Here is a 24,572-nt window from a genome sequence, read left to right as displayed (position 1 = left end):
TCATTTAAGTGTTCACTCTGAATGATTATCAGCAGTTCAATGGCTATTTTCGTACATGTCAGCATTCATCCTAAAAGCTACGGCTTTTGCGGTGACAATATGCAAGAAAAATTGTTTCAGCAACGCGTTTTCAAAGAAATTGCTCGCATTTGGTGGATGTAAATGACATTTTTTCAAAGATTTTGAGTTCGAATCGAAGCGAAAACATTGAACAATTCAGGTTTTACGTTGAATAAATGGATTATTTTGACATTCAAATGTACAGGAACCAATTGTGACCGAAGCCAAACGTGGTGTAAATGTGAAAGCCGCATAAAAGAGCGACGTATAAACGAGGTTCCACTGTATACGATTTCTTAGAACGAAGGATAGCAACCTCACTGTAATTAACGTACAATTTGTGTAGCTATCTTGTACTGAACGAGTAAGTGGCGTTCTCCAGCGGCATGATTTCACACATATATTGGGGAGCATGTTTCTGGTTCACGTTGATGAGATTGCTGGAGTAAAGAGAATGTGCCCTTCTATTTAATCTAGGTTCTTTTGAATTCTCTCGTGCAACAGTTGTAAGGAAGAGTTTATCAAGAGTATTTAAATCCAGCATAGACATCAGTGGAATGTGTACCATCCGAGACTTTCGCAAAAACGTGATTGTTGTTGTTGTTCAACTGCTGTAGATTGGTGAAGGGGATCTCTGTGCCAAATCACATGCAAATTCAATGCTCTAGAGACTTTTTAATTTGTTCGAGAACACATGAAAATTATATTTGTAAACGCGTGCAAATCGAAAAATCAAGTTCTAGTCACCACGTTAGCTTTTGAATAATCATACATTACACATAAAATAATGACTTGAGAAAGCAACAACATGCTCCATCTGTCTATTCAAAACGACCTTTTTTCTAATAAGTTAGTAGAAACGTAGGTTATGATAAATTATCCGCCGGAAGTGCCCCTAAATGTATTCCACCTGGTAATCTTTGTTGATAGTGTTTCAAAAGAGCAGGGTTTCAAAACCAATAATTTCTATTAGCTTTTACAACACAAATGCAAATAGCCAACATTTTAACTTCTATGAGAATTTCTTATTGAAAGCGAGCAGTGCGATGCATCATTCGGGCATGCGTGGATCAAGAGAGGGCGATGGGGTGATCACCCCTTTCAGCAACCAAAACATGAGGGAAAAATTTGTCTGTCCCGTAAAATACGGGACGATTCAATGAACCTAAACAATATAAATCGTCCCTCCCAACACACCTCCCTGGATCCGCGCTTGCGTTCGGGTTTTTTTCCCTTTTAATAATTTATTAAAAAGTCTATTTGAATCATGACACCAGTAATAAATTTTTTCATCTTTATTCCCATTTCGTACAATATACGCTCATGTTTTCATAAAAATTTAAAGTAACTCTACGTTTTTTCCCGACTATTTTGCTTAATATTTTAGACAATTTCAATTTCTTAACAGTTACGAAAGTAAGAAAACGGAATAGTTTCCGTTTAATCTATTGTCGTGTGTGATCGCCATTTTCTCCTCTAAAATAATTAAACTTTTGAAATCGAATAGGTAGAATTAGTCTCATTTTAAAATCATGGCACCAGACTTTTTTTTGCTTTCACATCATTTCTTACTTACCACTTTTCCATAAAACTGGTGTGCCACGACATTAGTTTATACTGATTGGCACCCAGACATTAAAACATAAATATCATTCCATTCCCACGCTTCAATTAACCAACCAAATTGGATATATTTTTTTGTAATGTAGAAGTATCCCTTAGTACACTCATTTTCTTTTGCACCTTTGCGTGTGTAAGGGTTCGCGTATAAATAGTTCCCTGGAGGAGTCATAATTCTTGAGCAGGGGACCCCCTACTCCTTTAAAATATTAAAAATGTAATTAAAAAGCCGTTTTGTTCTGACTCCGGCCGCAAGGGAGGACGTTGAAGAGCAGTACCCTGGTAAGTCCCATTTAATTTTGTGTGTGTGGTATTCGAAAAAAATCTATTATTTTATATTTGTGAAACGTTTTTTATTAATTGATTCAGTTTAAATACGGCTCAAACGCAAATTGAATATAATGTTTAAAATGCTCGTTTAATTGTGTTTGATTAATGACCTTTAATGCGTTTTGAAATGCCTAAAATTTGACTAAAGTTAATTATTGCGGCACATAACGCTTCAGAATGCTTATTTGTTTATAAATGTATTTTTTATATAATTTTAATATATGTTCGAGGCACCGTTACATGACACTATTTTTAATAAAAAATAACCTTAATTTTTGTTTAAAAAGAAAAACTACCCAAAAAATTTTCTCTAAATATAATTTTATATTGTTACGAATTACATTCAAGAACATCAACTAATTTAATAAACATGTCGACTACCGTATTTTCCTGCATATAATTCGTGGATTATACGTTAAACACTAGTTTCTGTGAGGGTGGAAATGAAACAGATATTTTCAAAATTAATTTGTAAAAAATATTTTTAAAGATTAAAACTATGGAGAACATATAAATGTGAGTAGAAAAATTAGCATTTACTTTACAAACAACCTCATCCAGTCGTTATCACCGTTAAGATTTCATTAATAATGTGAATTAAATTTTTACACGCTAACTATAATATGCCGCTGTGTACGCTATACCATGATATCTTTTCTCAAAGTAGTGAAATCGGCATCTGTGGGTTATACGTAGAAAATTACGGTAGTCAGAATTGGTTCTGAGTATTTAGCAAAACTTTTCTGACAATTTTGTTTGCAGAATATGAGAAACCGTAACCCAGGAATTTTGTGCTGGAAATGTGAGGCACTCACGTTGAACACATTTCCTATTGAAATAAACAAATTTTCTCTATTCGGTGTTTTTTTCCCTTCCCATCGCAACTCTTAACCTTTTATCTACCACATTATGAAAAGTAGAATGAGAAGAAAATGGCAATAAACATAAATAAAAATATAATGATAATAATTAATAGTTATCATGTAAATTATTTGGTAGATCATTTTAGTTCTTATTAAAGACAAACTTAAAATTATCTTACCTGGTACTTTAAAGTACTGTCAGTAGGTAAAGGATTAAGCTACGTCCGCGCTCATAGACGAAATCACGTGACTGTCTCGCAGAATTTGGCCATAGACAGAGTCGAACAAATCGCGAAACGGTCTATTGACTTTGTCACGCGTCCACACCTACATAGTGCTGCGCTACTTGTCTCCATCTCCTCTCCACCCAAGATGGTTGACCATACATCTGCGATTTTGGTCTATGAGAAGTTGCAGGACACTCGATTTATTGCACGAACTGTCAATACACAATCATAGAGCATTGTCTATACACAAATCAAACTGACGAAAGTGGACAACAAATGAAAAAAAATTATCAAAAATAAACGTCAACCAAAAAAATCCAAAAATTTCTTAGGGACACTTTTTTACCTGCTGATAAATGAAATATAGTCAGCAGCGAAGTTTATTGAAAATTTATGGTGGAAACATTTGATTTAAGTTGATCTGATGTGGCATTTTGCCTATTTCCAGCACTAATTTGATATTTATGCATTGCAAAATGTTCCATTCATTTTGGTTGTTGATCTTCATTTTGGACAAGCACTGAACTCTGGACAGTTTTTTTTTCTTGTCAATTGCATTTTTATTGCTTTTTTTTCATTTGTGTTTATCACGCTTTTTTTTTCCAATTTCATGGGGACAACCGATTTCTAATTTGTCTTTGTTTAGAGCATGAGCATGAGAAGCGCTCTCAAAGCAAAGTCTTCAGGTGAAAGATATTTCTACATGTTTTGCAACACTGTGATAAAATACAAATACAAATACAACACTACAACAGGCAAAATGCCCAACGAGATGGCTGAGAAAAAGATGCTCAAATATGGATGCCATATATTTCAATAACTGTGCATGCTAAAAATATGCGCCTTTCAAAAATAATAGAAGCCTCTGAACTGAAACATGAGGTAAAGTGAAAATAATTTTTAATTATGCACTGTATTTCTCACAAAAAAGGAGGAGCCAGGAGAAGAACATTCAACAAAAACACTTTTGCCTCTTTTTTCCTGATTAAATCCAATATTTGTGAAGCAATTTACAATTTATAATTGATTTAAAAGGAAATCCAAGTGATCACTACATTCTTCTTAATCTTCTCAACACAAAATTTGATAGGTGGCAACTGATGTTGTAGGATTTGAGCCAATGTTTTCCAAATGTCACAAATGGAAAAAAAAAGCTGGGAAAAATTTTCATTTGGCTATACGCTATTGAAAAAAAAATGTTTAAAATGATAAAATGGATGAAATGTATGAAAGTTAATTGATTTTAAAAGTATATATTATTGAAAATAAGATTATGTTTTTGTTCTAAGATGGAAGGTTATCATTGTAAAATTTGAAAAGTGGGCTGGAGGCATCCAGGAGAAGAATATTTCTTAAAGAAATGAAAATTTGTTCAAGCAAATTTTGAAAAATTTATTAATGAAAAAGTTATAAATAGTGGAGACTCGTCGGAAACAGGAATATATATAAATAGAAAGTGACGGAAAAAAGAAAGTTCTGTGCCAAATATGTTTGATGTAAGCTGCTGGGGACACAATTTAGTCCAATTTCGCGAGAAGGACTAATCCACGTGTTGCGCGATTTCTTCTATGATTGTGGACGGTATTTGATCGTTTCCATTGTCAACACTGTGCACACATTTTCTAACATTTCTTATAACTTCCCTTCATTAGAAAAATCTGCAGTATTTCTTTTCGTAATCAAGAAGATAATGCTAATATTCTATAGGAAACAAGATAACACTTTACAATGTGCACTGCTAGTTGTTTTTCTTTAATATGTGTTTTAAAGATGAGACATTTTGTGCTTTTGACTATAAAGAAAACAAACACACCTAAGAGAGAGCTGAAATTTTTTTTGCCTTATGTTTGTTAGTTAAATAAGTTCTGACTGCTGCTACTTATCAATGGAGTGGTAAGCAAGAAATAAAAAATCACGAAAACTATATTACGTTGAAATAATTGTTGAATTAATTGAAAAAAAAAATTATTTGAAAAGTTTGATATGAGTAAGAAAAGCAGTTTTGTTGTTAAAGTAAAATTTATTAGTGAGGGACTGTAAAAAAAACACGTCGGCAATGAAAGGATTAAGGCGGCGTTAATAAAACGAATCGAGGTCATTAGTTTATTTGCACTTCGACTTGAACTTTTGATTTCGTTTCATAAAGAATAAAAAGTTACTTGCGCTTGCCATGTTGCGTATTTTTTCCGCTCTATCCTGTTTTCCGTTGACCCTTTTATTCATTTCGTTCGTACATTCACCTAATGCTTTGTTAAATGAAAGAAAAGATATCACTGCATTTACTCAGGCAAGTTTACAAAGGTGTTTATTAATTATTTGAAAATGTGCCCATTAATTTCAAACTAAGCACGATGTACATCACACGTGTTTTATTTTATTGTGCTCTGCTAATTTTTAGCTTGCGATTCCATCCAGTTATTTAGGGACGCTATTTTTTCACAGATGGCGTGTCGGATAATATGGAATACTATAAGTATTATCTGAGTTGGTCAAGAATAACTCTTTTCAAAATGGAATGTTTAGTAAGATAAAAGAAGAACTGGGTCTAGAAATAATGTGTGTTCCGTTTTCTGTGGGCCCACCTTGACGATTTTGGAGCAGATTAGAAATATTACATTTGTGACTCTTGTAAATAGACTGTGACACCACAGCATCATCAACTACAAGAAACAGACGATGAAATTTTTATTTTTCATGGTCATAGACTCATTAAATCTTGTTTTTGATAAATTCGAATTATTTTTCTTCATTTTGAACCCCTATTTCTTATTACCTGACTATATTCCGCATTACCCCACGAATTTTTTTTAAATAACTTTATTCATAGTTATAATATTTATTTTTAAATATGATATGCTTGTCAATGCAAAGGCAAACCAAATTTTATAGAAATACAGGTTTATACCATGTTTCAAATTGGAATAATCGAAGAAATAAAAGTGGTATTCCATATTACCCGAATTTACTATAGCGCTCAAAAGTCTTTTGACAAATAATGCCTGTAGCGCCAGCTAATTTGCATGCATTGCCTTGACTTTGACATATGTAAAGCAGAAGGAAGATATTTATCGACACCTGAAGCTGAAATTTGTTTGTTTGGGTTTAGAGCGTTTTTATTGTCTAATTTTCGTTGTTGGGTAGACCGAAAGTGTTTTGACAAATACAGTTAAATCTAATATTGAAGTAATTAATTCTTATTTATCTAATATTGAAGTAATTAATTCTTATTTATCTAATATTGAAGTAATTAATTCTTATTTATCTAATATTGAAGTAATTAATTCTTATTTATCTAATATTGAAGTAATTAATTCTTATTTATCTAATATTGAAGTAATTAATTCTTATTTATCTAATATTGAAGTAATTAATTCTTATTTATCTAATATTGAAGTAATTAATTCTTATTTATCTAATATTGAAGTAATTAATTCTTATTTATCTAATATTGAATACCCCCTAAACCCCCTATACAAATATATATGTATACATACATTGTGTACATGTTCTTTGCCCCCCCCCCCGGAAAAAGTTGAAATGACGGCCCTGTGTTCCCATCCATTAATTCCTAAATCTGAGGTTCATTTTACTAACACACATGGTGAGTAAACATTTCTGCAAAGTTTGCCCGTATTTAACGCTGTTTTTTCCCCAACTCCGTTTTTTTAATTCAAAAGAATATCACTGCTAATATTGCACTTAGAAAAGTGAAATTTTTTTCCTTGCAACAACTTGTAATCGGGTTCTTGAGCACAGGGCGTCCGTATAAAAAGTTAACACTTTTATTTTAATAACTGTACGACCCCTTGCAACATGAATGACATATCCGAGTACTACACGTTATTTGGCAACATTTTCTAATTAGAAGTATGCCTCTAGGGTCAACGGTGCGCCAGTAAAATACCATACGCGATGTTTTTTACCTATGTACCCTGTATATATGTTGTTTATGCTTTATTTTATATACATCGTTTAAAATCAAAACAATTAAATCTTACGACCTAAAAACGTGTTTTTAGGAAGTTCCGAGGTGATTGGGGCAATCAACCTCTAAATACAGCAGAGTAGTGTTTCTCAAAGTAGGCGATATAGCTTCCTGGAGAGCGATGGAATGGTCTAGGCAAGCTATAGGTATAAGTGTACGCGCACATTTTTTTTGGAATTTTCGCCATTTTCACAATGGAAAAGATTGAGAAAATTATATGAATACGGATTTTTTTTGCATTGAGCACTCATGAAAATATACGCTTGAATTTCTTGGAAAATAAAATAAAAGATGCTTTTTGGATGGATGCTTATAGATGGCTTCCTAACCATACAATGCATACACAGGATTTCCTCGGGGGGGGGGGGGGAGAGTTTCATTTTTTGTTTTCTACTGGAAAACCCCTATTCCCCTTCCCCCCAGTACGCCAGTCATGGTTCCCACATGTAGCAACAGGACCCTCCGATCAGATTCTTCACGGAATTCTCAATATTGAATTTTTGTGAAAAAACCATAGATATAACCAGTTAATCTATGTATGTTAACCAGTTATGTAACCAGATAATCTTATGTAACCAGTTAATCTATGTATGTTAACCAGTTATGTAACCAGATAATCTTATGTAACCAGATAATCTTATGTAACCAGTTAATCTATGTATGTTAACCAGTTATGTAACCAGTTAATCTATGTATGTTAACCAGTTATGTAACCAGATAATCTTATGTAACCAGTTAATCTTATGTAACCAGATAATATAACCAGTTAGTCTTATGTAACCAGATAATATAACCAGTTAGTCTTATGTAACCAGATAATATAACCAGTTAGTCTTATGTAACCAGATAATATAACCAGTTAACCATTTATGTAACCAGATAATATAACCAGTTAACCATTTATGTAACCAGATAATATAACCAGTTAACCATTTATGTAACCAGATAATACAACCAGTTAATCTTATGTAACCAGATAATACAACCAGTTAATCTTATGTAACCAGATAATATAACCAGTTAGTCTTATGTAACCAGATAATATAACCAGTTAGTCTTATGTAACCAGATAATATAACCAGTTAGTCTTATGTAACCAGATAATATAACCAGTTAACCATTTATGTAACCAGATAATATAACCAGTTAACCATTTATGTAACCAGATAATATAACCAGTTAACCATTTATGTAACCAGATAATATAACCAGTTAACCATTTATGTAACCAGATAATACAACCAGTTAATCTTATGTAACCAGATAATATAACCAGTTAATCTGGAATTTAATGGAAAAAACAAAAAATGGTAAGAGTCGTCTCAGGGCCCCAAGTCGGAGCCCTGTCAGCCCCACCCTTATGAGGGCCATAACACCGCTGTTTCCAAACCGATTCATGAATTATAACTCGTTTATTAGAAAAATTGTTATTTATGATGAAATCTAAATGAGAGAAAAAAATTGACATATGATTTTGATGCTGTCAGAACTTTTCCTTCCGGCATTTGAACATAACCGGTTTTTCAAGAGAACTTTGTTTTATTATTTTGATGACATTTTTTCCAATATTTTTAGGGCATTTTATAAAGTCATTTTTTAAGATTTTTAGAGCAACATCTGGGCCTTAATGATAACATAGTAGTAAATTATTTTCGTCACAAACAATAAATGAATGTAAGTAGTTTTCCGCTGTTGAACGAGAATAGCTCGAATAATGACCACAAATTTGATTGAAAACCTTGTAAATTCTTAATTTTAATTTGATAATTAATTTTACTATCAACAGGCTAGCTGTTGGACACCCCTGTCATGAAGTATGAAGGACGGAGAGAGAGAGAGAGAGAGATCTCGAAAATTTATAATTTCTCCCATCTACTCTGGGCTCAGTAAACTCGCCTCGGGAAGAGGTTCAGTTGATTAAATAATTATAATAAAGTTAATATAATCCTTTTTTTTATTCGTTAATTAATAATATTTATAGTTAATAACACTGGGGAACATTCTTTTTCTCGTTTTCTGTTGCATGAGATTTTTAAATTGATCTAAGTTATTTTCCTATTGCTGATTTAAAATCTGAAATAGATTTCTCTATGTAAGCTCTAGTTTTTATGCAGTTCGATATTATATACTGATACATGGCCAAAGGTCGCCGGGCTATTGACTAACGACTTACACTAGCTTAGTTGTTGCGGTTTACGTAGTTGTACTACTACAGATTCACTAGTATGTCAATTTATCAGTCTGTAGCATCAGTTTTATAAATTTACTTCTTTAATCCAACTACTAACTGATGTTGAACGATTTTCTCAATATTTTCAAATTTACCAAATTACCAATTTCAAATTTATCAGGGTACCAAAATTGAGTTTTGAAAAGAAAATCGGCAAATATCATTACACACACACACATATGTATGTATATATATATATATATATATATTTTTTTTTTTTTTTTTTTTTTTTTCAATCAATAAATCAGTATCTTCTATAGCTTACAATCTAGTTCAAATACTAGTTCAACAAGCGCGGAGTTTGTAATTTGAAAAATTCTTTCTGGGGAACTTTCTGCTTCTCACAGCCGGTTTGTAAAAAGCGGTGACAAGCTACGTAAATGAACGAAGTGTTTCCCCATTCCCATTGGTCCGATTGCCGGAAACGGAAACCCCAAGAAATTTTTCCCGTTAATCGCCCGAAATCTAAAAAGTTGAAATTCGGATTTTTAACCAATCAGAAACAACGCCGGTTTCCAGAATCGGAAACACGCGTGCACCATGCGCGTACCCTAACACGTGTTCCTATGAGCGGGCTTGAACTGGGGCGGGGGGCGGGGGATATGAGAAAAAAAATTTTCTGAAGAAGGGGGCGATGGAACAAAAAAGTTTGGGGTACTCTGCAGTACAGTGTCTATCCTCTTCACATGTGAGCCACACCTGACTATTAAAAAAAATTGATTGATTCGTGTTCATTGTATGTCGAAATGTCCTTTAAAAAAGAAAAAAATCAATCAAGTAATTAATTTGAGTCGACAACTTTAATAGAATCATTTAGGGTTAGGTACACATATCTGCTTCTACTCAGGTCTTAACTTGAAAAAAAATCATTATAAAAAACCATTTAAAACCGTCAAAAATGAAGACCGAATGATGAGCGAAGAGGCTATATAACGCGATATTTTCTGGAAAATTCACATTTTCGTTACTTTACATTGATAAGTACAGTGAAACTCCTTTAAGACGGCCATCCGACGTTCCGTAAAAAAGTCGCCGTCTGCGGAGGTGACCGCCGACCGCCGAATAGAGGTTATATGACAGGAAAAGCACATTTCAGGGGGCGTATCAAAATAACGGTTTTCAATATAACAAAAAATCTTACGCTCAATTTATTTACAATGCCCACAAAACAGATACATATACGGTGAAACCTCGCTACAACGATACTCGAAATAACGATAAATCCCTCTACAACGGTATTTTTTCAAATATTGTTTGGAACAGCCTATAGTCTGTAATGTTAAACTTCTCTCGATACAACGATATCCTTTACTATGATAAACCCTCTCTACAACAATATTTTTAGGAGGATTTTGAGAAATCACTACAACTTTTATTATTTTTATTTATTTTTCGCTCGAAATATCCTTCAGTATATTTTTCTAACTCACGTCACATGTTTCAGTTCTTCTGAAGACGTCTAATAATATCGGTGTTGGGATGATAACCTAATCACCGAAAGTGTTCGGTATCGCTACTTTTTGTGCGATACATACAAATACAAATACAACGCCACAACAGGCAAAATGCCCAACGAGGTGGCTGATAAAAAGATGCCCATAAAAATATGGATGTCATATATTTCAAAAATACAGCAACCCAATTAAAAATGCAATTAACACAAATTATAAACAATATATACACATGATAAAATATTATACAACGCCCATAAAGAATACTTATGGTTGTCTTATTTTAAGAATGGATAGCTTCTCGATTTACCCCAACATGTTTCTCGTATTTCTTTTTAAACGTGTCAATTGTGTTACAATTTACTACCTCCGCGGGTAAGCTATTCCATTTATTAACAACCCTATTAGAGAAAAATTCCCTGCGACACCATAACCATTCCACATCAAAGTGTATTGTGATAAACCCCTTTATAGGAGCAGTACACATCTAACTGAATTTCTTTTGTCAGCTAATGAATAAAAATATTTTTTAGTGAATAAATACTCAAAGGCGCATTTTTTATTGATACTGAAAACGTCAATTTAGAAAAGTTGCCAACAGCAGCATAAATTTGATGACACGTGATGGTAATTTTGACTGTCGATTTGAAGGTAATTCCTCTACAAAGATATTTTTTCTTGGTTCGGTATCGTTATGCATACCGAGGTTTCACTGTATCTTACGCAGAACTTAAAATACCAGATCATCCGATCAATTCCTCAATCTGTATTATCCGGGATCTGTTCTTTCTTTATAGCAAGTACAGCACATGTTCTTTCATCACATTCCTTTTATTCCCTCACTGTTGTTCTACTGAATCTCTGAAGAAAGTATCCTCAAAGCCGAAACTTCCACACCCTTTACCTATTCAGTAAAGATCATAGACGGGGCGCGGTAGCCCAGGTCGATAAGATACTCGCCTAAAGTACCAAAGGATGTTTAGAGGTGTCGCGAGTTCGATACCCGGTTCGTGCTTGTCAGAAAACTTTGGTACAACAAAAACGGCGACATGACCGCAGAAAAAATTGCACCGCAGGGAGTCCCACATCGAGGGGTTAGCGCATCAACCTCTCAATGAGTATAAAAAACAAGCCTGCCGTTTGGAATCGGCAATAAATTGTAGGTCCCGGTCTAATTAGCCCTCGTGTGCAGAAAATGGCCGTGGTGCGACAAAAATGATGAAGATCATAGATTATATTTGTTTGGTTTACCCTGTCACCCCGGGAGCAAATTTTTAAACTGTCCCACCAGCTAGCAGCAACTGTATATCATTAGCGTTTGTCATCCTGTTTACAAATGTTTCCAACCCGATAGTGTCATACATAAACAGAAAATCCAATTGATCCGAAAAGGTATTTATGCTGATGTATAAAGATTATAAGGCTATACTAGAAAGAAAAAAACACACGCACAAAAATTTGTTTTTTTACACTATTATCTACAAGGAAGTGGCCGCGAACAGGTTGGCCGCTGATCGCATACAGAGGTGGCCGCGGAAAGGGGTGGTTTTTGTATTATGTCTACGGAGCCTATTGTCCGTTCCGAGAAAAACTGACCACGAAAGGGGTGGCCGCCTAGGGGTTTTACTGTATTTGTCTGTAACGTATTTTTCGATGGAACAAAGTGATATCCTTGTAAGTAGATTTCTGATTATACAAGATGGAAGGGGGAATACGAGATGCACGAGTTGGTGTATCTCGTGATCAACCATGTCTGATCAAATTACAAGCAAAAATCTTGCAAAGAGAAAAAGACCGCACAACATAAGAGAGAAAAGTGTTGTTATCTTTAAGATGAAACCGTTTTCAAGCTATACTATTGTGGTCTGTTTCACATAGGGGTACGTGCAGTGTTCCACGACTTTTAGTTTCTTTCAATTCAGTTATTTATAATAACGGTCTAAACTAACAGACTACGCTTTTTTATCTCATTTATGCCGTGCTTTCCCAACTTTTCTCCGATTTTGAATTCAAAAAAATATCTAAGTGAATATTGCACTTAGAAACGTGGAATGTTTTTGCTGGCCTCAGGATAGACAGGGCAACAAATTTTAATTGGGTTTTAGAGCGTAATGTGTTCGTACAAAAAGTTAATATTTTTATTTTAATAACTGTATAAACCCCTGCAATGTGAATGACACACACACGTACAGGGTGCATAGCAACAGGAGTATGGCATCGTACTGGCGAACCGTTGATCCTAGAGTCATACTTCCAATTAGAAAAAGTTCCCAAATAACGTGTAGTACTCAGATATGTCATTCATGTTTCAAATAATTGTATAGTTATCAGAATTAAAAAAAATTGAATTTTTATAGTCCCCGTGTGCTCCAAAACCCAACTAGAAAGTTACCTTGTCTCTCCTGATGTCAACAAAAAAATGCCACGTTTCTAAGTACATTATTCACTGAGATATTCCAAATCGAAAAACGGAGGAAAGTTGAGAAAAAGCATTAAATGCGAGAAAACCGTTTTACCCACTTTTAGTGCTGTTTTTTCCCAAATTCCCTCCGTTTTTTGAATTCGAACATCCCAGTGAATATTGCACTTAGAAACGTGGAATTGTTTTTTGTTGGCATCAGGAAAGACAGGGCAACGACTTTCTAATTGGGTTTTGGGGCACACGGGGACTGTATAAAAAGTAGATTTTTTTTATTTTCATAAATGTACAACCCCTTGAAACATGAATGACATATCTGAGTACTACACGATATTTGGAAATTGTTTCTAGTTGGAAGTATACCTCTAAGATCTACGGTTCGCCAGTAACAGAGGTCTGCGATAAAAAAAAACTTTTTTAAAAATAATTAGTGTTTCTTACAATTTTAGGGTGCTAATTAGTGGAAAAATAATTTTAAAAAATTCATCACGTCTAGTTTTTGAGATAAAAAGGAGGAAGTAAATTTCTCTCTCTCTCTCTCAATGGTAATACATAAGCAGCATACAAATTACATTGAAACTGTGCGTTATAAACAAATATGGTAAATCATTGCCAAAGATAATTCAATGATTTTAGGGTGATATTGGAGAACTGTCATAAGTTTTGTCATATTGGCTCTATTTCTTGAGAAAAATAGCTATAGCTATTGTTGGATGATTAAGCGGGAAACTGAAGAAACAAAGCAACGAAAACGTAGTAGTAATAGCATTAAAGAGATAATTTGATCATTTTTGTCGCACCACAGTTATTTTCTGCACACGAGGGCTAATTAGACCGGGACCTACAATTTATTGCCGAATCCGAACGCGGTAGTCTTTTTTTTTGTACTTACGAAGAGGTTGGTGCACTAACCTCTAGATGTTGGACTCCCTGCGGTAGCAATCTTTTTCTGTGGTCATGTCGCTAGTTTCCGTTGTAAGGGGCGGCCGTTCAAGTATTACGTAAGCAAATTTTCAGCCATTTTTGACCCCTTCCCCCCCCCCTTTTCAGCAAAAGTCAGCAAAACGCTGACGCCCCCCCCCCCCTTGTCAGCAAAATTTCATTATCAGCTCTGCCCCTTGGAATCCTAACTCATATTTTCATAAGGGGTGGTTGAATACGGAAGCATTATCTAAACCCCCCCCCCCCTCGTCATCAAAACTCAGCAAATCGGAAACCCCCACCATTGATGATGACGTAATACTTGAACGGCCCCTAACCCTGTGCCAGGAAAGTTTCTGACAAGGACGAACCGGGTATCGAACTCGCTACACCTCTAAACATTCTTTGGTACTTTTAGGCGAGTATCTTATCGATCTGGGCTACCGCGTCCACATTAAAAAGAATAAAACAAGTTCCGCAGCCAACAGCAATGAATACGTCTGTTCAACACTGCTAACTAATAGAAATGTTAAAACTGTTTTACATTTTCATTCCCTATCGTAATAAAAGTACACTTTCTTCGCCGTTCTTTCTTTAGCAGTGTGTTTTTTAATAAAAAGCCAACCTGAGTTTGCCAGAAAACTGTACGTGATGAAGAAAAACCGAGGTTATTTTCGGTTTCAGTAACCCAAAAATATACAAATCACCAAATATATCCCATACAGCTGAATTTTTTTTTTTTTTTTTTTTTTTTGCAGATCTGTGTAATTTGTGGTACTAGGAGTTAGCTATGCACCCTATATGTAATAAGTTTTGGCTGAACTCCGAAACATTTAAGGGAATTCTCAGATATTTTGTGGGCTTCCGAACTGTTGCTCAAATTTCACATTGTGTCGGTTGTTATTTCTAGGCGATATAAAATTATGCTAAAACTAAAAAGAAATCTGTGAATGAAAAATGATTTATTTATCAATAATTTCGTACTCGAAAAAAAGTTTTAAAAGATACTACACAAAACAATCAGTAGCGGAAATGTAGTTTTTATTTAACGTGGTTTTCAAACATTTTAATTGATAAAATATTGACAAAGAATATTTTTGTATTTTAACACAAAGAGCTGTGTCACAAGAGTTAATCATTAACTAAATTTTAATAAATTTAAATATATGTCCACTAATTGTTTTGAGCAGTGTACAATGATGACGAGATGATAATCTAATGAAGTCTAACTAAAACCAATGTACTTGTATATAAAATGCGTTTCCCAAATCGATAGCTAGGTTGTGTTTTACTTATCGTCATATATTTATAAATATATTTTCCGCATCATCGCATTTAAGTTGTAAAATTCATTAACGTATACTGTTTTCTCCTGCATTCGATAATGAACAGAATTTTTTTTTCTGAAACTAGTGAAATCAAGCTGAATGTCACTTTCACCTGACATTGAACTTGTCGGCCTACTTTCAGAGGCCAAGAATGAAAAGTCTCAGTGGATTAGCTATTACATCATATGACCTAGTTGATAGTGAAAGTGATGGTTAAAGGAACGTTATATTACGTAAATATTACGAGTTCGTGATATAACCGATGGAAAGCGAGTGAGTTACGAAACAGTGAGTAGAATTACAAACTAAAAAAGGTGTTTTCTTTTAACGACATTTGTTAGGAAAGAGAAACTAGTTCTTCCGACGTACCAATGAGTTTCAATTCTTTCGAATATTCGAAAAGAACATTTATTCCGTATAACAACAAAAGTGAAACTGATCGGCAAGATAGTGATTCTGGTGAACGAAATTATATGTTTACAGTTCTGCAAGCTGTGCATACAAAATTATTCTGATCCGTATTGGAAAAACCCCCGACTTACTCATTTTTGTTTCCAGGTTCTGATTGATTTACGTGGCCAACACCTTAGTTATTGAGAACTGATTCGAAGTTCGACTTCGAATCGGTTTCAGTTAAAAACGAATAATTTTGATGATTATCATCAAGTATTAATCATTTTATTTTTATTTCACACGGTCTGAATTTGAAGAAACTCTCCCGTCATGTTTACTGTCACCACAGCTTTTGATATGTTCGGCAAACAATATCAAGCCCTAAATTATGTACTGCCTCTTCTTTCAGTAACACGGTACAGAGTTTTTATTGCAGCCGGATTATTGACATACTTTTTAGTGAAAAAATATGTACAGCGGAAAAGGATTCACGATTTGATATGGCGAATTCCTGGATGCAAAGTGAACTTTTTTCTATTGTACCTGGCTATAGCAAGATCGTTGTTACGCTGTAATGTAAAGACTAACATACGTGAGTACCAACTGATTTGAAAAATTACTTTGCCTTTTCTCTCGATTTATGATTTTTATAGATTCTTTTTACAACTTTAAGTGACGGAAAATATTTTCTATATGAAAGTATAAAATTCCTCGATTATTCAGGATATAAAAATATAACTGCAAAATATATTTCGCAGTGAAGGGAAATCAACCGGCATTAAATTATCTGAGAGTCGGTATGAATTTGTTTAGGTATGTACCTTACTTAAAAACGTATCAGGAAAGATACAAAAACCGAACATTTTCTCACATAGAGCTTTAAGACTTAAACTTGCAATCATAGTCTGTGTCGTACGGTGTGAAGTTGTCTTATAAAAATGATTTATTTCAATGCCTGCTTTGAAGTAATAAGAAAGAGGGATTTTTTTTTTTGCATTGCAAAAATTGTGAATGCTTACATTACGTGATCCGCACGCTAATGTATGTGTGCTACATTACGATATACTATATGCTACCGAATGAAAATGTTACGGTTTTTGTTTCAAACTGTATAATCGTGTTAATCGTATAATCGTGTTAAGTATATCTCAACTTTTCTAATATTTGTGTGGAAAATATTCATATAAACAAGGGGGAATATATGTATCTTCCCTCCCCTCTATGGTAAATATAATGTATTTATTTTCGTTGTATTCTTTAATCACCGCTTGGTGTAAGAATGCGATTACGATACTTTCAAGGTATGCGAAAACAGACTAATCCTTGGGAGTTCTATTCCACACGTTTGTTTGGTAGAGTCAGTTATGGCACAGTACTGTATTTAGAAAGAATAACTGGTGTCAATCACACTTTTTTTCTTTCTTTTTTTTTGAAGAGAGTAACGAAAGAAACTATATAACAAAACTTAGTAATTTGGAAGATGTTCTTCCTTTGACAACAATTTAACTGAAAATATTAGAAAAAATACAAATAGAAATTACACTTCAAATTAGAAAAAAAAATAACCATAAGGCTGTAAATGAAACACTTCTGTAAAGAAAAAAATTATTTTTTCCGAATTTTCCCGCCTCTGATACAGTTGGCGGAATATAATAGTATTAACTGTATAATATAGGATACAACTGAGCTATACCGAAGTCAAGTCGAGAATGCCAGGTATATCAACATATAATCTCAACAAATGTATCGCAGTTGTTTGGTTTGGAACTAAAAAAGTGAAATATAAAAGGAATCAAACGAAAAAAGACGTGGTATCACATACTCACACCGAATCACGTTACAATTATAACAAAAAATTCAAAAAAGAAGATATAAAGTAACTTTTGGTTAATTTAAACGAAGTTAATTCGAATTTTTACGAACTTCTATGAAGTTTCCCCATCTAATTTTATGTAAAAATTAATTGTTTAATGTGAAGTTGACGGGAACTTTATTCGGATTGTCATTTGGTCGATTTTTTAATAAAATACGGATGCGTATTCCTTTGATAATCCCAACATTGTATGTCGAAACGTACGTCAGACGGAATTTTACATTCTCTTTTCGTTACATTTACCGTTTAACTGCTCAGCTCGAAAAAAATTACAGATGTTAATGATCGGAAAACCGGCAAAACCAGATGATCTGAATCAGCGTTTCTCAACTGCCAGGCCGTGGCATTAGTCAAACCGGGCCGTGTGATTCGTCCTCTCCTCGTTTAATGTTTCTCAATTTCCCATTAGTCGGGTTTATGACCGTGCCTTTCACTCAAAAAAAAAAAAAAAAAAAAGAACTCAACCGGGATGTGGGCTTCCAAAGGTTGAGAACCACTTATCTAAATCCGAATGAAGATCATCCCCATGCTGCATGAATCCAACAAAAAGTGTGGGTGACTAGTGAGCTATTAGCTGTAGATCTTCCCCAAGATTTAATCATTTTTATTTGATTTCAAAAATTAATAAAACAGTTGATAAAACATTTCACCTATCCGATTCCAAATTTTTACAATAATTTACCAAATGAAATTAGTGACAGGTACAGCATCTATATCTACTTTTAAGAAAATCTTGAAAAAACATCTTTTTACTATCACAAACAATGAACATTTCTTTTAAAAAATTTGCATTTATCAACCCCTTTTCTATATGTCATGTTACTTTCCATTTTCCACAAGTCACCTCTCCTTAATTTTTCCTCACTACCTTCATAACATATATATATAATAACCCTTTCAACTTATTTTTTTATTTATTGTTTATTTTTCTTTTGACTTTTTAATTACGTCCAATTTAACAACATTTTGGAACAAAATGAAGGGAAAACAGATCAGACAATTTTTTTTCCAATTACTATTGTTGCTGAACCACAATTGACACCACCAAGTATTTTTGTATTTTGTCATTTTCGAGTTTCCCCCCTCCCCTTTTATTTCCTCTTGGTTTTTTTTTTGTTTTTTTTTTGCCTTTATCTCTCATTTATTATTATTTTATCCAATTCGGAATCAAATTCTTACATTTATTGTCTAAAAAAAATGTGATTGCTAGTAAGAGCCATGTCTCGGCTTCTTAGCAATTTTTATCCCGCTCATATTGTTCTGAAATTTATGAATAAAATTGAATTGAATTGAATCGAACGCAAATGTTGATGGGACCAATTTGCGATTTGTGTCCAATTTACGGATCTCGTATCCATGAATTGAATAATTGAACTTTTTTACAGTCCCCCTTCAACTTCGAATAGATAAGTTTGACTTTGTCTGATTTACTGAAATAATGTTCCAGCATTCAAATATATAGAACGTTCTCAGTAATGACATACTCGAAATTACCTGTGTTTTTTTTCAGGCTAATTAAACTTCGAATTAACCATATTAACCCTTTCAGTACCAAATTATTAAAAAAATGAAATAATTATCGTGAAAATTTATTAGTCATTTTAGTTGTAATTAAGGCCTAAAACCAAAACAAAATATTTTTTTATAGTAGAGGCGGGAAATAAGGAAAGCGGGGTCGTGTTTCCAGTGGTGTAAATAGTAGCATGCCTACTCGGAATGCAAAAGGGCCTGGGTTCGAGCACCGGCGGAGACCAGATGACTTTCTTTTCCGAGTTCACCTCGCCATAAAATTCAGAAAATATCTGTTTCCTTAAAATAATTTTTTTATTATTTAATTAATCGTACACAACGATTTAATTAACCTGGTACTTGTAAGTTTCGCCAGCACTATACGATTATAAATAAAAAAAATACCAATGAAATACGTTGAATAACACAGAAGAAAAAAATATTTATTTTACCACAAAAAAAGCCATAATTTGTTTTATACATTTGCTAGGGAACATTTTGTAGAAGCAGTGTTTTTTTACATTGCACAGACACTTTTGCAGGAGTGAAACATCTAACTGAATTTTATTAATCAACATATTTAGAGAAAAAACTACTTGTCCTATACTTGGGTTTTCATCTTGTAATCGTAGAGTAGTTATACAGCCTTTATACAGGGTGGGCAACAAGTCCGTAGAAACTTTAAAAGTGAATAAAAACCGGAAAAATAACCGAAATAAAAAACTGTTTGCAGGGTCAGCATCGCTAAGGCCATAGGAAACCCTCAAAAAATAGCTGATAGGTGGTGCTGGTACGAGCGACTTCGGTGGAAATATGCAAATGAGATGGTTATAAGAACGCTCCTAATCCACAACCAGTTCACCGTTTTAAACCGTGTATGTGGATATGCTGCACACTGTCGTTACTGGATTTGTGACTCGCCTGTAATGTGTTATCCCCTGTGGTGGTTGTCATGTGGAACACATACTGCTCTAATAAACGATTTGGAGGCATTCTGTTCGTTATTTGCGTACCTTTTCTTTGATTTGTGTACGTCAGTGACACCTATCGGCTGTTTTTTTTTTTTTTAGTTTTTTTCCCTGTCTTAAAAAAATTCCCGTGACCTACCGATGCTAACCCTGCAAACCGTTTTTTATTTCGGTTACTTTTCCGGTTTTTATGAATTTTTAAAATTTCTATATACATATATATATATATATATATATATATATATATATATATATATATATATACACTCATGTCCATAAATTAAGGATAATGCCAGCTCCGGCAAATAAAGGTTCAGAAACAAAACAAACGTTACTTACTCATAAAGCCCATTTATTAAACAAAAGATAAAGAACAAAAACGATGGTGTATGTATGATACCATTCATAAAAACTACGACTTTTGCTCCCTGGAGCAATTGTAAAAAATATCTCCTTTACAAAAACTTCATGGTTGGTATGATGGTTAATACATTGTATGTCTCCCATGCGATGAAATACAGTCCGTACAACGCCTAGGCATGCTGAGTATCAAATTATCGATCTGATCTTGGGGAAGATCACTCCACTCAGCAAGCAATGCTCTCCGAAGTTCCGGTACACATGTAGGAGGTGTTGACGGGCTGCAACTGTTCGGCCTGCTCTATCGGATTCAAGTCAGGTGAGAATGCTGGCCATTCCATACGGGTTATATCCTCAGATTCAAGGCATTCGTTTACGATGTTTGCTCGGTGAGGACGGGCGTTGTCATCCATAAACACAAATTCTGCGCCCATGGCACCCCTAAACAAACGTACATGTTGTTCCAGAATGATGTCCCGATAAATTTGGGCTTTCATGGTTCCGGTTTGAACATGCAGATCTGTTCTGGAACCCAGTATAATTCCACCCCAAACGAGCAATGCTGCACCACCGTAACGGTGTCGTTCAATGATGTTGTCTTGGTGGTAACGGGTACCTGGCGTTCTCCATATGAAAGTCCGACGTGAATCAGACTGCAAGCTAAATCTGGACTCGTCGGAAAACATCACACAAGCCCACTGTGACGATGTCCACATTGCATGTTCTCTACTCCAGGCTAATCGCTGCCGACAGTGAGTTGCCGTGAGCGGAACACATCTGACAGGCCTGCAAGCATATAGACCAATATCTCCCAAACGTCTGTACACGGTTTGCCTTGAAACTGTGGTACCCGTGGCTGCAGATAGCTGACGAGACAGGTCGGATGCTGTGCTCCGTCTGCTTCTTTTGGCAGTTACTGCCAAATACCGGTCTTCATTCGGCGTTGTAACTCGGGGGCGACCTGTACTGTAACGTCTACTGACATTTCCGTTATCTTGGAATCGTTGCCAAAGCCTAGAGATGACACTTTGGGCAATTCCAAGTTCCTCGGATACTTCCATCTGAGTACGCCCACATTCCAGGCGGCCGATAATTCCACCACGTGAAAAATCATCCACATGCGTCCTCTATGTCATAACTATTCGCTTATGGCACTGAGTGCCTTACAGAACTCTTGTGAACAATTTTACTTCTTTGCCACCATTCCTTATATAACCCCCTCTTACACTCTCGTCACTGTGACGTACTATCGGCATCATCTGGTGGCTTCCTAAAATTTGCATATCATTCTTGCAGATGTGTGTGATAATTCTACAGGTGAAATTTTTACTTTAGATTTCGATTTCCGTGTGATTCTGAATTATCCTTTATTTATGGACATGAGTGTATATTATTCAATGTATTTGTTTGTTATTTTTCTTAGTTTTATTATAAACGTATAGTGCTGGTGAAACGTTCAAGCACCAGATTAATTAAATCGCTGAATACTAAACAATTTTTTGGAAAAAATTATTTTATTTTTGTTTTTAGGCCTTAATTACAACCAAAATGACCAATAATTTTTCATTATAATTATTTCATTCTTTAATAATGTGGTACTGAAAGGGTTAACATGGTTAATTCGGAGTTTAATTAGCCTGAAAAGAAAACGCAGGTAATTTCGAGTATTTCATTACTGAGAACGTTCTATATATTTTAATGCTGGATTTCAGTAAATCTGTTCAATCAAACTTGTCTATTCGAAGACAAGACAGAAGGGGCTGCCAACTGTATGTTATGATGGATTAAACCACTTTATTATGCAAACCTAGATCTTTAAAAAATCCTCGTTTCGATTACTAAGCTGTTGAAAATATCCTTTTTATCTTGTCCCAAAATTTTAGTTACTACTTCTTTGGAATTAAGAGAAAAAAAATAAAGATTCTTTTTTTTGAAAAGTTTATTCACAATTTTGATATATTTCATAAATTTATTCATAATTATATTTATACTATTATTTTAGCTACCTATTTATAATATTTTATAATGAATCTAATTACTAACTTATATTTAACTGGAAAACATTCTCAAGAGTATCACTCGGCACGTCATTTTATTTTTGTCATTGTGTACGTGTAACTTCCAATGAATTTCTTACTGAAATAGCAATTTACTTTTTCAATTTTTTTTCCTATATAGTCTCTTTTCAAATCTTATGTGGAACAACTAAATTATTTGAAAAGGAAAAAATATGGCGCATGTGGCTGGGATTGAAACCTATAGTTGTATTTTTTGCTCCGGAAACAGTCGAGGTATGCTGTGTATGCTTAAATCTTAATGATGATTATTTTTAACACATTTTTTCCAGAAATCAAACATTTTATATGCAACACAACCTAATACAGAACTGCATTTCGGTACGTTACCACAATTTAATGCCTGTAATCCTCGTATTAGAATCTGCGTATTTTAACTTATTTGCATCTTCTTTTCTGAGAGGTTGAAATAAAAATAAATATTTTTAAAAATATTCCTAAAATTTTTTTTCCAATTACGTCAGATAGCTACGTATGGATACGATTATAAGTATCAAAATGTTTTTTACAAAAACATGATCAGTAGCTTCCTCCATTCCGAAAACGGAGATGTATTCATATCAAGACATTGTATTCGTGTTGATGCAGACGGTTACTAGAAAGTTGCATGTGCGAATTACGCTGTACGATGGCTTCATTTTTAAAAGCACTGCAGTGAAATTTGCATGTGTCGGTTATAAGACGCGCCGATAAAAAGTTACGACTTTAGCATATTCCTATATATTTTTCATTATAATCTCTAAGAAAATGCTATATTCTATGCATATCTGTGTTCTATAGTAACCCATCGTAATAAAAATTTTCAGATTATATTAAACAGCAATACAGTATTGAAGAAAACATTCATGTACGGTTTCCTCAATTACTGGTTCAAGGAAGGCCTAATAACGAGGTAGGTTTATAGTTTACTTTTGTCTCTTTCTTTATTGTCTAATCAATGAATTGAAAAAGTTTTACCAATTATGTACTTTACATCGACTAGATATAACAATGTAGCATTTTCCAAACTTTGGCACCATTGAAAACCCACATGGAAAGAGATTGCTAGTTGTGGGAGACACATGCCTCAATCACCTTAACTTCCCAGACAAGCCGGGTCCACACCCACAGCGCTTAAAGGTCTGGACACACATATCCGCACCGTGCCCGACACGTGCGTCGGCCGAGTGTAGGTCATCACACGGTCAAAGAATAATTCTTTGCTAAGCAATGCAGCCGTTCACACATATCCGCACCGTAGCCGAGCACCGTCACCGCACCGTCACCAACTAGTTTATTTTATATTTTTACGGTGACGGTGCGGTCTCGGGAGAGAGAGAGCAGATATATTTTTCTATAAAAGAGCTCTTTTTTTTTTAAATTTTATTTCGCTTCTCAATTTTCATCAATTGCTGAATTATTAATTCCATTTATTTCTTGATTTTAATCAATTTCTGCATTATTACTTTTATTAATTCTGAATTTTCAATAGTTCTGGAATTATTTCTTCCGTTAATTCTAAATCTTAATCTATTCCGAAATTATTTCTTTCATTAATTCTGAATTTTCATTGGTACATTGGTTCTTTCAATTATTTTTAATCCATCGATTCAAAAGTTTTCCTTAATTTTTGTGTTAATTCACATTTGTGTAGTTATTATTATTTTTTTTTGTATGGGGGTATTTCTTAGCGTTCGTGTATATTCAGTATGCCGATTCCCTCTTCCCACAAAATATATGAAATCTTGTTAAAGAGAGGGGGTGTCCTAAACATTTTTCGTGCCCCGAAATTGTTTGGACGCACCTGGCCCCGCTTCTGTGGTACTAGCGTAATATGTAGAAAACATATGGATAAACATTTTCACAACTTTGATGGGAAAACAAAGTTTAAAATTATGTTTCACATAGCATATAACGAAATTGTGCCGGGGAGATTTTTGTTAAAATAATAATGTAAACTTGGAAAACTAACTGGGTTTAA

General features: G+C 34.2%; 1 protein-coding gene across 2 annotated transcripts in view; it reads left to right on the top strand.

The window, feature by feature from the left end:
- The first annotated feature begins 15,789 nt into the window (after positions 1 to 15,789).
- The window catches only part of LOC149080544 (cytochrome P450 4C1-like), a 44,771-nt gene continuing 35,988 nt past the window's right edge, over positions 15,790 to 24,572 (top strand). The window contains exons 1-3 of one of the 2 annotated variants that reach the window (XM_089239643.1): positions 15,790 to 16,419; positions 22,716 to 22,828; positions 23,419 to 23,504. In XM_089239643.1, the coding sequence (XP_089095769.1) occupies positions 16,158 to 16,419; positions 22,716 to 22,828; positions 23,419 to 23,504 (461 nt within the window). In that variant the 5' untranslated portion in view covers positions 15,790 to 16,157. The remainder of the gene's footprint in view (positions 16,420 to 22,715; positions 22,829 to 23,418; positions 23,505 to 24,572) is intronic. The other variant, XM_089239644.1, reaches the window with a different exon arrangement.

Source organism: Pholcus phalangioides, unplaced genomic scaffold (genome assembly GCF_987345545.1).
Source record: "Pholcus phalangioides strain wild (caught in Gottingen) unplaced genomic scaffold, Ppha-v1.0 ptg000011l_1, whole genome shotgun sequence".
NCBI lineage: Eukaryota > Metazoa > Arthropoda > Arachnida > Araneae > Pholcidae > Pholcus > Pholcus phalangioides.
This window is presented reverse-complemented; position numbering and strand designations above follow the sequence as displayed.